At 48.4% G+C, this 14,719-nt stretch overlaps 1 protein-coding gene across 1 annotated transcript in view; it reads left to right on the top strand.

Annotated features, from left to right (window-relative positions):
- Positions 1 to 14,719, top strand: part of LOC139234800 (tetraspanin-15) — a 319,258-nt gene that overhangs the window by 62,644 nt on the left and 241,895 nt on the right. The window contains exon 2 of the mRNA XM_070865490.1: positions 874 to 1,059. Within this exon, the coding sequence (XP_070721591.1) occupies positions 874 to 1,059 (186 nt within the window). The remainder of the gene's footprint in view (positions 1 to 873; positions 1,060 to 14,719) is intronic.

Genomic DNA, 14,719 nt, shown 5'->3' with positions numbered 1-14,719 from the left:
TGCCGGGGGTCTTCTGACCCGCTAAGTCCTCGGAGCTCATTTACATATATTATAATGAGGGCCAGAGTAGAGTTTCTTGCTTTTCCTCTTGTTGCACACTCTGGGTGAGTTACACTGAGAATTAAATGGTGCTAGTGTTGCCAGGATCGACGAACACTGGTGGTAGTGAGGTGTTTATGACCCTGTGCTAGCCGTGGCTCAGTGGGCAGCACTCTCCCCTCTGAGTCAGAAAGTTGTGAGTGGGACTTGAGCACATAAATCTAGGCTGACACTCCAGTGCAGTGCTGAGGGAGTGCCGCACTGTCGGAGGGGCCGTCTTTAAAATGAGACATTAAACCCAGGCCCCGTCTGCTCTCTCAGGTGGATGTAAAAGATCCCATGGCATGATTTCGAGGAAGAGCAGGGGAGTTATCCCCGGTGTCCTGGGGCCAATAATTATCCCTCAATCAACGTAACAAAAACAGATTATCTGGAGCATTATCACATTGCTGTTTGTGGGAGCTTGCTGTGCACAAATTGGCTGCTGCATTTCCTACATTACAACAGTGACTACACTCCAAAAGTATTTCATTGGCTGTAAAGTTTTGAGACATCCGGCACTTTATAAATGCAAGTCTTTCTGAAGACTGGAGACTTTCACTTGTAATTTCAGCAGCTGGTGATATATTTTCCTGTAGCCAGGATCCAGTTGTTCAAGACTAGGGTCTGCCACAATGCAATACTCCATCCCCAACGTTCATTTTCAAGGGCAACACCTCCGGCATTCATTTTTGTCTGCGGGCAAAATCTTCCCACGAGCAATGTTTGAATTATTCTTAATTCTTTCCGGGTTATTATGTTGCCGTGATTGTAATAGTTTTTATGTTTTTGCAGCTGCTGGGACTACTGGTCTTGTGTGTCGGCATTTACGCAGAAGTGGAGAGGCAACAGAATAAGACAATGGGCGGGTTCTTCCTCGCCCCCGCTATCCTGCTGATACTGCTAGGGGTGAGCATCTTCCTCGTCTCCTTCGTCGGCATGGTCGGTGCTCTCCGAGACAACCGGCTGCTGCTTAAAGTGGTGAGCTCCTTATTCTAAAACTAAGGGCGTGATTGGGAGGGGGAGGGGGAGGGGGAGGGGCAGGGATTGGGAGGGGGGGCAGGGATTGGGAGGGGGGGGGTGCAGTGATTGGGAGGGGATGGGGAACGGATTAGGATTGGGAGGGGCAGGGATTGGGAGGGGCAGGGAGGGGGAGGGGCAGGGATTGGGAGGGGATGGGGCAGGGATTGGGAGAGGGAGGGGCAGGGATTGGGAGAGGGAGGGGCAGGGATTTGGAGGGGGAGGGGCAAGGATTGGGAGGGGGGCAGTGATTGGGAGGGGATGGGGAATGGATTAGGAGGGGGAGGGGGAGGGGGAGGGGCAGGGATTGGGAGGGGCAGGGATTGGGAGGGGGAGGGGCAGGGATTGGGAGGGAGAGGGGCAGGGATTAGGAGGGGAGTCAGTTATTGCGAGGAGGAGGGGCAGGGATTGGGAGGGGCAGGGATTGGGAGGGGCAGGGGTAGGGATTGGGAGGGAGAGGGGCAGGGATTAGGAGGGGAGTCAGTTATTGCGAGGAGGAGGGGCAGGGATTGGGAGGGGCAGGGGTAGGGATTGGGAGGGAGAGGGGCAGGGATTAGGAGGGGAGTCAGTTATTGCGAGGAGGAGGGGCAGGGATTGGGAGGGGCAGGGGCAGGGATTGGGGGAGGGGCAGGGATTGGGGAGGGACAGTGATTGGGAGGGAGAGGGGCAGGGATTGGGAGGGGCAGGGATTGGGAGGGGGAGGGGCAGGGGTTGGGGGAGGGGCAGGGATTGGGGAGGGGCAGTGATTGGGAGGGAGAGGGGCAAGGATTGGGAGGGGCAGGGATTGGGAGGGAAAGGGGCAGGGATTGGGAGGGGAGTCAGTTATTGGGAGGGGGGCTAGGAAGGCCTCAGCGGTGATGTAGCATCAGACCCTGTGATATTGCCTGACCCTATTTTAATCTCCAGCAGCTCGTCAAATCACGTTGGCATATTGCTCGCTCTCTAAGAACGTTTGCTGTTTGCTGTTTGAGTAGCACGCACTTGTAGTTTTTATTTCTGTATCTCGGCCTATCCTGTGCTTGACGGGCTTGTTTACATGTTTGTTTATGCACTCAGTGTCTGAGTCTGCCAAGGTTTATTATAACCCTTGTCTTACCATTGTACTCGAGGGGAATGGAACATGGCTCACATCCCACATCCACTGTGCCCTTCACAGGCCACAATAGCGTGTCAGCAATACACAGCTGATAGCTCTTTACTTCCAGTTACAGCTTGGCAGCAGACCAGCGTCAGTGCCCTTGAGGGTGTTTGAAGAGATCGGGTGAATGGTAGAGGCACTGTTCGGTTTATTTAAATAAGTGCAGGTGCAGACCCTGTAGGCTTTTGAGTATTAAAAACCTTTCAGACACAGGTGATACAATTTTATGCCATTCCGTATTTAATTATTTTTTACTGCATTGAACCATCCTAATTATTCAAGGTTTTACGCAAGAGTTGATGCACCTATCAGTGATGGACTATGCATTGAGTGTGACCAGTCCTTACTACAGCCTACCCTATCTATGTATCCCATAATACCTCCGAACCCTTTTGCTCTTCCTTCAAATTTTCCCTCTTCCCGTTCTGGGAGGGGAGTCGAGATCACAGGTGCTCGGCAGATGAATAAGGCAGAAAAGCTGAAGGCACAGAGCGACCCGCGGAATCGCTATTACTGAAATGTGGCTTAAAGAGAGGCAGGAATTGGCAGCTCAGTATTTCTGGTTACAGGACTTTCAGACGAGATAGAGAGGGGGGTAAAAGTAAGGCAGTGGGGGTTGCAATATTGGTTAAAGAAACAATTACAGCTGTGAGGAGGGATGATATGTTAGAAGGATCACAAAATCAAATCATATTGCTGGGAGTGTACTATAAACCCCCAGTCAGAGGGCGATAGAAGAGCAAGTAATTAGGCATATTTCTGAGAAGTACAAAATCAATAGGGCAGTAATAGTAGGGGCTTTCAACTACCTGAATATTAACTGGGATGGAATTAGTGTGAGCGGAAAGGTGCTGAATTCTTTAAATGCATTTTATAGTCAGTATGTAACAAGCCCAACAAGGGAGGGGGCGGTTCTGGACTTACTTTTAGGGATTGAAGCTGGGCAGGTGGAAGGGGTATCAGTGGGAGAGCATTTTGGTGCTAGTGATCATAATTCAGTTAGATTTAGGGTAGTTATGGAAAAGAACAAAGATAGACCAGGTGTCAAAATTCTCCATTGTGGAAAGGCTAATTTTACTGAGCTGAGATGGGATTTAGCCAAAGTGGACTGGAAACAGCTGCTTGATGGTAAATCAGTGTCAGAGCAGTGGGAGGCATTCAAGGAGGAGATCCAGAGGGTTCAGAGCAAGTATGTTCCCACAAAGACAAAGGGTGGGACTCTGACATCTAGAGCCCCCTGGATGTTATAATTCAGGGCATACAGCGTAGGATAAGAAAACAAAAGGAAGCTTTTGTCAGATATATGAGTTCGATGCTCTAGGAACAACAGAGGATAACAATGAGGGGGAGGAACCCTGCCTGATTTAGCTCAGGGGCTCTGAGACCACATACTGCCCGTACTGCCAACCTGGCGAACACCAACTAACGCAACACAGATGGTGAATCACACCGGGACACTCTGCTTTCTATATTGCTCAGCTATGCACTTCCTCCACCGACTGAGGCATAGGGAAAACCTAACTCCTGTAAATCCAAATAGATTGAAAGGAGTCGGTGAGATTTGCTAAGTAATAGAAACGAGCAACGCAGGTAACCTTTCCCAACACTGCCGCTCGAGTGTTAAAATGTCGTCACCTTCTCTCCAACAACAAGCAACAATAACTGGTATTTATATAACGCTGTTAAGGTAGTAAAACATGCGAAGGTACTTCATAAGAACATAAGAACATAAGAATTAGGAACAGGAGTAGGCCATCTAGCCCCTCGAGCCTGCTCCTCCATTCAATAAGATCATGGCTGATCTGGCCGTGGACTCGGCTCCACTTACCCGCCCGCTCCCCATAACCCTTAATTCCCTTATTGGTTAAAAATCTATCTATCCGTGACTTGAATACATTCAATGAGCTAGCCTCAACTGCTTCCTTGGGCAGAGAATTCCACAGATACACAACCCTCTGGGAGAAGAAATTCCTTCTCAACTCGGTTTTAAATTGGCTCCTCCGTATTTTGAGGCTGTGCCCCCTAGTTCTAGTCTCCCCGACCAGTGGAAACAACCTCTCTGTCTCTATCTTGTCTATCCCTTTCATGATTTTGAATGTTTCTATAAGATCACCCCTCATCCTTCTGAACTCCAACGAGTAAAGACCCAGTCTACTCAATCTATCATCATAAGGTAACCCCCTCATTTCCGGAATCAGCCTAGTGAATCGTCTCTGTACCCCTTCCAAAGCTAGTATATCCTTCCTTAAGTAAGGTGACCAAAACATTCACGCAGTACTCCAGGTGCGGCCTCACCAATACCCTATACAGTTGCAGCAGGACCTCCCTGCTTCTGTACTCCATCCCTCTCGCAATGAAGGCCAACATTCCATTCGCCTTCCTGATTACCTGCTGCACCTGCAAACTAACTTTTTGGGATTCATGTACAAGGAGTTCCATTATTTGAAGGGGCTGCTCCTGAAATTCTGGCTGCACTTCAGTCCCACTCTCCTGATCTTTGGGCACCCTGTGCGGAGGGGAGCGGGTAGGTCCGAAGGCCTCCTCGTAGGACTGCTCCTGGGCACGGCCAAGGGTGCCATCAGCCGGTCCAGGCAGCGGGCGGTCGAGGGGGTCGTTCAACCTGACTGCCTGCCTCTCTTCCGCTCTTACATCCGGTCCAGGGTGTCCTTGGAGATGGAGCACGCGGTGTCCACCGGTACGCTCGCGGCCTTCCGCGAGAGGTGGGCACCGGAGGGACTGGAGTGCATCATCACGCCCGGCAACCAAATTTTAATTTGATTTTACGTTTTAAAGTTAATTTGTTTTAATTGCCGGTGCTTTTAGTGTCCCCTTCCCTTTTATAGGGGGCACTGGGGAAAAATTGTGATTTTAGTGCCCAAAAAAAAACAAAAAAAAAAAAAGAAAAAACAAAAAAAAACACAAAAAAGGGGGAAAAAAAAAAAAAATGGGCCTTGTAAATGTCTGGAGTGTCACCCAGGTCGGGTGGCACCGTTTAATGTTTTATGTTTTCACAGATAAACTCAACAAAAGAGTTTCATGTACAAGGACCCCCAGGTCCCTCTGCATCTCAGCATGTTGTAATTTTTCCCCATTCAAATAATATTCCCTTTTACTGTTTTTTTTTCCCAAGGTGGATGACCTCACACTTTCCGACATTGTATTCCATCTGCCAAACCTTAGCCCATTTGCTTAACCTATCCAAATCTCCTTGCAGCCTCTCGGAGTCCTGTACACAACCCGCTTTCCCACTAATCTTAGTGTCATCTGCAAATTTTGTTGCACTACACTCTGTCCTCTCTTCCAGGTCATCTATGTATATTGTAAACAGTTGTGGTCCCAGCACCGATCCCTGTGGCACACCACTAACCACCGATTTCCAACCCGAAAAGGACCCATTTATCCCGACTCTCTGCTTTCTGTTCGCCAGCCAATTCTCGATCCATGCTAATTTCCTCTGACGCCGCGTACCTCTATCTTCTGCAGTAACCTTTTGTGTGGCACCTTATCGAATGCCTTTTGGAAATCTAAATACACCACATCCATCGGTACACCTCTATCCACCATGCTCGTTATATCCTCAAACAATTCCAGTAAATTCGTTAAACATGATTTCCCCTTCATGAATCCATGCTGCGTCTGCTTGATTGCACTATTCCTATCTAGATGTCCCGCTATTTCTTCCTTAATGATAGCTTCAAGCATTTTCCCCACTACAGATGTTAAACTAACCGGCCTATAGTTACCTGCCTTTTGTCTGCCCCGTTTTTTAAACAGAGGCGTTACATTAGCTGCTTTCCAATCCGCTGGTACCTCCCCAGAGTCCAGAGAATTTTGGTAGATTATAACGAATGCATCTGCTATAACTTCCGCCATCTCTTTTAATACCCTGGGATGCATTTCATCAGGACCAGGGGACTTGTCTACCTTGAGTCCCATTAGCCTGTCCAGCACTACCCCCCTTGTGATAATGATTGTCTCAAGGTCCTCCCTTCCCACATTCCTGTGGCCTGCAATTTTTGGCATGGTTTTTGTGTCTTCCACTGTGAAGACCGAAGCAAAATAATTGTTTCAGGTCTCAGCCATTTCCACATTTCCCATTATTAAATCCCCCTTCTCATCTTCTAAGGGACCAACATTTACTTTAGTCACTCTTTTCCGTTTTATATATGTGTAAAAGCTTTTACTATCTGTTTTTATGTTTTGCGCAAGTTTACCTTTGCAATCTATCTTCCCTTTTTTTATTGCTTTTTTAGTCATTCTTTGCTGTTGCTTAAAATTTTCCCAATCCTCTAGTTTCCCACTAATCTTGGCCACCTTATACGCATTGGTCTTTGATTTGATACTCTCCTTTATTTCTTTGGTTATCCACGGCTGGTTATCCCTTCTCTTACCGCCCTTCTTTTTCACTGGAATATAATTTTGTTGCGCACTATGAAAGAGCTCCTTAAAAGTCCTCCACTGTTCCTCAATTGTGCCACCGTTTAGTCTTTGTTTCCAGTCTACTTTAGCCAACTCTGCCCTCATCCCACTGTAGTCCCCTTTGTTTAAGCATGGTACGCTCGTTTCTGACACAACTTCCTCACCCTCAATCTGTATTACAAATTCAACCATACTGTGATCACTCATTCCAAGAGGATCTTTTACTAGTAGATTGTTTATTTTTCCTGTCTCATTACACAGGACCAGATCTAAGATAGCTTGCTCCCTTGTAGGTTCTGTTACATACTGTTCTAAGAAACAATCCCGTATGCATTCTATGAATTCCTCCTCCAGGCTACCCGTGCGATTTGATTTGACCAATCGATATGTCGGTTAAAATGCCCCATGATTACTGCTGTTCCTTTTTCACATGTCTCCATTATTCCCTTGATTATTGCCCGCCCCACCGTGAATTTATTATTTGGGGGCCTATAAACTACGCCCACCAGTGACTTTTTCCCCTTACTATCTCTAATCTCCACCCACAATGATTCAACATTTTGTTCATTAGAGCCAATATCGTCTCTCACAACTGCCCTGATATCATCCTTTATTAACAGAGCTACCCCACCTCCTTTCCCTTCTTGTCTATCTTTCTGAATCGTCAGATACCCCTGTATGTTTAATTCCCAGTCTTGGCCACCCTGCAACCATGTTTCTGTAATGGCCACCAAATTATACCCATTTGTAATGATTTGTGCCGTCAACTCATTTACTTTATTTCGAATGCTGCGTGCATTTAGGTAGAGTGTTTTCATCCTAGTTTTTAGACCATGATTTTTAGTTTTGACCCCTCCTGCAGCCCCTTTATATTTAGTGGCCCTTTTTGTTTCTTGCCTTGGGTTTCTCTGCCCTCCACTTTTACTCATCTCCTTTCTGTCTTTTGTTTTTGTCTCCTTTTTGTTTCCCTCTGTCTCCCTGCATTGGTTCCCATCCCCCTGCCATATTAGTTTAACTCCTCCCCAACAGCACTAGCAAACACTCCCCCAAGGACATTGGTTCCGGTCCTGCCCAGGTGTAGACCGTCCGGTTTGTACTGGTCCCACCTCCCCCAGAACCGGTTCCAATGCCCAAGGAATTTGAATCCCTCCCTGCTGCACCACTGCTCCAGCCACGTATTCATCTGCGCTATCCTGCGATTCCTACTCTAACTAGCACGTGGCACTGGTAGCAATCCCGAGATTACTACTTTTGAGGTCCTACTTTTTAATTTAGCTCCCAGCTCGTTAAATTCGTCTCGTAGTACCTCATCCCTTTTTTTACCTAGGTCGTTGGTACCAATGTGCACCACGACAACTGGCTGTTCACCCTCCCTTTTCAGAATGTCCTGCACCTGCTCCGAGACATCCTTGACCCTTGCACCAGGGAGGCAACATACCATCCTGGAGTCTCGGTTGCGGCCGCAGAAACGCCTATCTATTCCCCTTATGATTGAATCCCCTATCACTATCGCGCTCCCACTCTTTTTCCTGCCCTCCTGTGCAACAGAGCCAGCCACGGTGCCATGAACTTGGCTGCTGCTGCCCTCTCCTGATGAGTCATCCGCCCAACAGTACTCAAAGCAGTGTATCTGTTTTGCAGGGGGATGACCACAGGGGACCCCTGCACTACCTTCCTTGCACTACTCTTCCTGCTGGTCTTCCATTCCCTATCTGGCTGTGGACCCTTCTCCTGCGGTAAGACCAACTCACTACACGTGATACTCACGTCATTCTCAGCATCGTGGATGCTCCAGAGTGAATCCACCCTCAGCTCCAATTCCGCAACGCGGTCCGTCAGGAGCTGGAGGCGGATACACTTCCCGCACACGTAGTCATCAGGGACACCGGAAGTGTCCCTGAGTTCCCACATGGTACAGGAGGAGCATAACATGTGACCGAGCTCTCCTGCCATGCCTTAACCCTTAGATACAATTAAATTGGCACAACAATGTTACAGTTCACTTACTGATATAAAAAAGAAAAAGAAAAGCTACTCACCAATCACCAGCCAATCACTTACCCCCTTGGCTGTAACGTCACCTTTTCATTCCTTTCTACTTCTTTTTTGCCTTCTCTCCCGCTGTAGCTGCACCGGTACGCCTTTTATAGGCCGCTCCGACACTGCTCCCACCTCTCGCTGACTGCCGCTGCCTGTGGAACACCCGCTGGGCCTTTTATAGGCCGCTCCGACACTGCTCCCGCCTCTCGCCAACTGCCGCTGCCTGTGGAACACCCGCTGGGCCTTTTATAGGCCGCTCCGACACTGCTCCCACCTCTCGACAATTGCCGCTGCCTGTGGAACACCCGCTGGGCCTTTTATAGGCCGCTCCGACACTGCTCCCGCCTCACGCCAACTACCCAGGAGTTATCAAATAAAATTTGACACCAAGCCACAGAAAGCGATATTCGGAGAGGTGGTCACGGAGGTAGCATCTTACAGGAGGGAGAGGCGGAGAGGTTTAGGGAGGGAGTTCCAGAGCTTGGACCCAGGCAACTGAAGGCAAGGCCACCGATGGTGGGGCGATTATAATCAGGGATGTTCAAGAGGGCAGAATTGGAGGAGGGCACAGATGTTGGAGGGTCGGAGGAGATTACAGAGATGGGGTCGGAGGAGATTACAGAGATGTTGGAGGGTTGGAGGAGATTACAGAGATGGGGTCGGAGGAGATTACAGAGATGTTGGAGGGTTGGAGGAGATTACAGAGATGGGGTCGGAGGAGATTACAGAGATGTTGGAGGGTTGGAGGAGATTACAGAGATGGGGTCGGGGGTGAGGGCGGGCACAGTCAAGGAGGGATTTGAAAACAAGGGAGAGAATGTTAAACTGTCGAAGTTGAGTGTCCTTGTGTGCCTCGATAAGAACAAATGGCAATGAGGGAGCACAGTCCACAAGGCCACTGACAGGAACTGTCAGCACAAGTGTTAACTGTTCTCTTGTACACAGATTGAATCACATTTTCTCCTTCCTCACTTGTTCCAGTGGCCTCTCAAGTAATAAATGGAACACTTCACTGTTGTTGAAGCCCTGTCACATCACTCCAAAGTGAAAGGGATTGTTGCACAGCAACCACTCAGGTTTAATGTTCTTCATCCACCTCTCCCAAGACTCACCTGCGAATAAGTAAAAGATCCCATGGCACTAATCCACAGAAGAGCAGGGGAGTTCTCCCCGGTGTCCTGGCCAATATTTTTCTCTCAGCCAACTTCACTAAAAAAAGATGATCTGGTCAGTATCACATTGCTGTTTGTGGGAGCTTGCTGTGCGTACATTGGCTGCCGCTTTTCCCACATTACAACAGTGACTACACTCCAAAAGAACTTCATTGGCTGTGAGGTGCTTTGGGACAACCATAGGTTGTGAAAGGCGCTATAGAAATGCAAGTCTTTCTCACCGTCCTATTGGAAATGTCCATTCTGGGATTGACATTAACCACGATGGAGTGTCCAATTTATTTAGAGAAGTGCTATTGTGCTTTTAGGATACAAGGGGGCTGAAATTTCCCCCCTCCCCCGACCGACATGGGGCTCACTCACCGATATCTTTGGTGATTTACCGCCCCGTTTGCATCACAACGCCCCTCCCCTTCAGTTAAACCTGACAAGTAACAGAAAATGGTGACTGCGGCAGTGCGCCCTCTCCATCGAGCACGGACGTGCTGCCCAGGCTCACACAGCTCCCCGCGGGGGAAAGCTGTCGGGGCACCGACCGTCAGCTGCTCCATTCCTGCGGGGCAATTTCCCACACAGGGTCGCAGCCGGTCAGTGCGGGGTCACCGGTCGGTGCGGGGTCACCGGTCGGTGCAGGGTCGCAGCCGGTCGGTGCGGGGTCACCGGTCGGTGCGGGGTCACCGGTCGGTGGGGGTCGCAGCCGGTCGGTGGGGGGTCATCAGTCGGTGGGGGGGTCACCGGTCAGTGGGGGGTCGCCGCCGGTAGGTGTGAGGTCATCAGTCGGTGCGGGGTCACCGGTCGGTGGGGGTCGCAGCCGGTCGGTGGGGGGTCATCAGTCGGTGGGGGGTCACTGGTCAGTGGGGGGTCGCCACCGGTAGGTGGGGGGTCATCAGTCGGTGGGGGGGTCACCGGTCAGTGGGGGGTCGCCGCCGGTAGGTGTGAGGTCATCAGTCGGTGGGGGGTCACCGGTCAGTGGGGGGTCGCCACCGGTCGGTGGGGGGTCATCAGTCGGTGGGGGGGTCACCGGTCAGTGGGGGGTCGCCGCCGGTAGGTGTGAGGTCATCAGTCGGTGGGGGGTCACCGGTCAGTGGGGGGTCGCCGCCGGTAGGTGTGGGGTCACCGCGGGCCCAACAGTCAGCAACACGGAGCAGCGCGGAAACCAGTTACTGACGCTCCCGGCCCGGGGGTAACATAGGAAGAGTCGACCCCGGTTCCTGAGGCCTCTCCGCTCCAGTACCGCCTCTCAGAGGGGGGTAATTTAGGCCCCTAGGGATCCTGCCATAAGTCTTTCATTCATCGCCCCTCATGGGCTGACCTCGGGAGTGGGAAAGCTTTTAGAAACTGTATTCAGGGACAAAACTAATGGTCACTTGGACAAGTTGGATTAGTTAAAGAAAGCCAGCACGGATTTGTTAAAGACAAATCGTGTTTAACCAACTTGATCGGGTTTTTTGATGAGGTAACAGAGAGGGTTGATGAGGGCAGTGCAGTTAACGTGGTGCACATGGATTTCCAAAAGGTGTTTGACAAAGTGTCACATAATCGGCTTGCAGCAAAGGTGAAGCCCATGGAATGAGAGGGACAGCGTCAGCATGGGACGGAACTGGCTCAGCGACAGGAAACGGAGGGGACGAATTGTTCCCCTCTCTATAAGCTCCATTACCACCTCCATTAATGGAGAAAATTGTGAAATGATATATTTTGGTGGAAAGAATGAGGAGAGAACATAGAAACTAAAGGGTACAATGCTAAAGGGGTGCATGAACAGAGAGACCTGGGGGTATGTGTGCACAGATCATTGAAGGTTTGGGCAGCTTGAGAAAACGGTTAAAAAGGCTTATAGTATCCTGGGCTTCATAAATAGAGATATATCGTACAAATGCAAGGGAGTTATGATGAACCTTTATAAAACACTGGTTCGGGCCCAACTGGAGCATTGTGTCCAATTCTGGGCACCACACTTTAGGGAGGATGTGAAGGCCTTAGAGAGGGAGCAGATAAGATTTACGAGAATGGTTCCAGGGATGAGGGACTTCAGTGACGGGGATAGACTGGAGAAGCTGGGGTTGTTCTCCTTGGAGCAGAGAAGGTTGAGAGGAGATTTGATGGAGGTGTTCAAAACCATGAGGAGTCTGGACAGAGTAGATCGAGAGAAACTGTTCCCATTGGTGGAAGGGTCGGGAACCAGAGGACACAGATTTAAGGCGATTGACAGAAGAACATAAGAACATAAGAATTAGGAACAGGAATAGGCTATCTAGCCCCTCGAGCCTGCTCCGCCATTCAACAAGATCATGGCTGATCTGGCCGTGGACTCAGCTCCACTTACCCGCCCGTTCCCCGTAACCCTTAATTCCCTTATTGGTTAAAAATCTATCTATCTGTGACTTGAATACATTCAATGAGCTAGCCTCAACTGCTTCCTTGGGTAGAGAATTCCACAGATTTACAACCCTCTGGGAGAAGAAATTCCTTCTCGGCTCGGTTTTAAATTGGCTCTCCCATATTTTGAGGCTGTGCCCCCTAGTTCTAGTCTCCCCGACTATTGGAAACAACCTCTCTGTCTCTATCTTGTCTATCCCTTTCATTATTTTAAATGTTTCTATAAGATCACCCCTCATCCTTCTGAACTCCAACGAGTAAAGACCCAGTCTACTCAATCTATCATCATAAGGTAACCCCCTCATCTCCAGAATCAGCCTAGTGAATCGTCTCTGTACCCCCTCCAAGGCTAGTATATCCTTCCTTAAGTAAGGTGACCAAAACTGCACGCAGTACTCCAAGTGCGGCCTCACCAATACCCTGTACTTTTGCAGCAGGACCTCCCAGCTTTTGTACTCCATCCCTCTCGCAATGAAGGCCAACATTCCATTCGCCTTCCTGATTACCTGCTGCACCTGCAAACTAACTTTTTGGGATTCATGCACAAGGATCTAAAAGAGTTTCATGCACAAGGACCCCCAGGTCCCTCTGCACCGCAACATGTTGTAATTTCTCCCCATTCAAATAATATTCCCTTTTACTGTTTTTTTTTTCCAAGGTGGATGACCTCACATTTTCCGACATTGTATTCCATCTGCCAAACCTTAGCTCATTCGCTTAACCTATCTAAATCCCTTTGCAGCCTCTCTGTGTCCTCTACACAACCCGCTTTCCCATTAATCTTTGTGTCATCTGCAAATTTTGTTACACTACACTCTGTCCCCTCTTCCAGGTCAACTATGTATATTGTAAACGGTTGTGGTCCCAGCACCGATCCCTGTGGCACACCACTAACCACCGATTTCCAACCCGAAAAGGACCCATTTATCCCAACTCTCTGCTTTCTGTTAGCCAGCCAATTCTCGATCCATGCTAATACATTTCCGCTGACTCCGCGTACCTTTATCTTCTGCAGTAACCTTTTGTGTGGCACCTTATCGAATGCCTTTTGGAAATCTAAATACACCACATCCATCGGTACACCTCTATCCACCATGCTCATTATATCCTCAAACAATTCCAGTAAATTAGTTAAACATGATTTCCCCTTCATGAATCCATGTTGCGTCTGCTTGATTGGACTATTCCTATCCAGATGTCCCGCTATTTCTTCCTTAATGATTTTCCCCACTACAGATGTTAAACTAACCGGCCTATAGTTACCTGCCTTTTGTCTGCCCCCTTTTTTAAACAGAGGCGTTACATTAGCTGCTTTCCAATCCGCTGGTACCTCCCCAGAGTCCAGAGAATTTTGGTAGATTATAACGAATGCATCTGTTATAACTTCCGCCATCTCTTTTAATATCCTGGGATGCATTTCATCAGGACCAGGGGACTTGTCTACCTTGAGTCCCATTAGCCTGTCCAGCACTATCCCTCTAGTGATCGTGATTGTCTCAAGATCCTCCCTTCCCACGTTCCCGTGACCAGCAATTTTTGGCATAGTTTTTGTGTCTTCCACTGTGAAGACCGAAGCAAAATAATTGTTTAATGTCTCAGCCATTTCCACATTTCCCATTATTAAATCCCCCTTCTCATCTTCTAAGGAACCCACATTTACTTTAGTCACTCTCTTCCGTTTTATATATCGGTAAAATCTTTTACTATCTGTTTTCATGTTTTGCGCAAGTTTACTTTCATAATCTATCTTTCCTTTCTTTATTGCTTTTTTAGTCATTCTTTGCTGTCGTTTAAAATTTTACCAATCTTCTAGTTTCCCACTAACCTTGCATTGGTTTTTAATTTAATACTCTCCTGTATTTCCTTGGTTATCCACGGCTGGTTATCCCTTCTCTTACCGCCCTTCTTTTTCACTGGAATATATTTTTGTTGAGCACTATGAAAGAGCTCCTTAAAAGTCCTCCACTGTTCCTCAATTGTGCCAACGTTTCGTCTGTGTTCCCAGTCTACTTTAGCCAACTCTGCCCTCATCCCACTGTAGTTCCCTTTGTTTAAGCATAGTACGCTCGTTTGAGACACTACTTCCTCACCCTCAATCTGTATTACACATTCAATCATACTGTGATCACTCATTCCGAGAGGATCTTTTACTAGGAGATCGTTTATTATTCCTGTCTCATTACACAGGACCAGATCTAAGATGGCTTGCTCCCTTGTAGGTTTTGTAACATACTGTTCTAAGAAACAATCCCATATGCATTCTATGAATTCCTCCTCCAGGCTACCCCATGCGATTTGATTTGACCAATCGATATGTAGGTTAAAATCCCCCATGATTACTGTCGTTCCTTTTTCACATGCCTATATTATTCCCTTGATTATTGTCCACCCCACCATGAAGTTATTATTTGGGGGCCTATAAACTATGCCCACCAGTGACTTTTTCTTTGTCTTTGTCTATGTGGAGATTACT

The sequence above is a fragment of the Pristiophorus japonicus genome, chromosome 22 (genome assembly GCF_044704955.1).
Source record: "Pristiophorus japonicus isolate sPriJap1 chromosome 22, sPriJap1.hap1, whole genome shotgun sequence".
NCBI classification, from domain to species: domain Eukaryota; kingdom Metazoa; phylum Chordata; class Chondrichthyes; family Pristiophoridae; genus Pristiophorus; species Pristiophorus japonicus.
The sequence above is the reverse complement of the archived record's forward strand: the minus strand, read 5'-3'. Positions and strand labels throughout refer to the sequence as shown.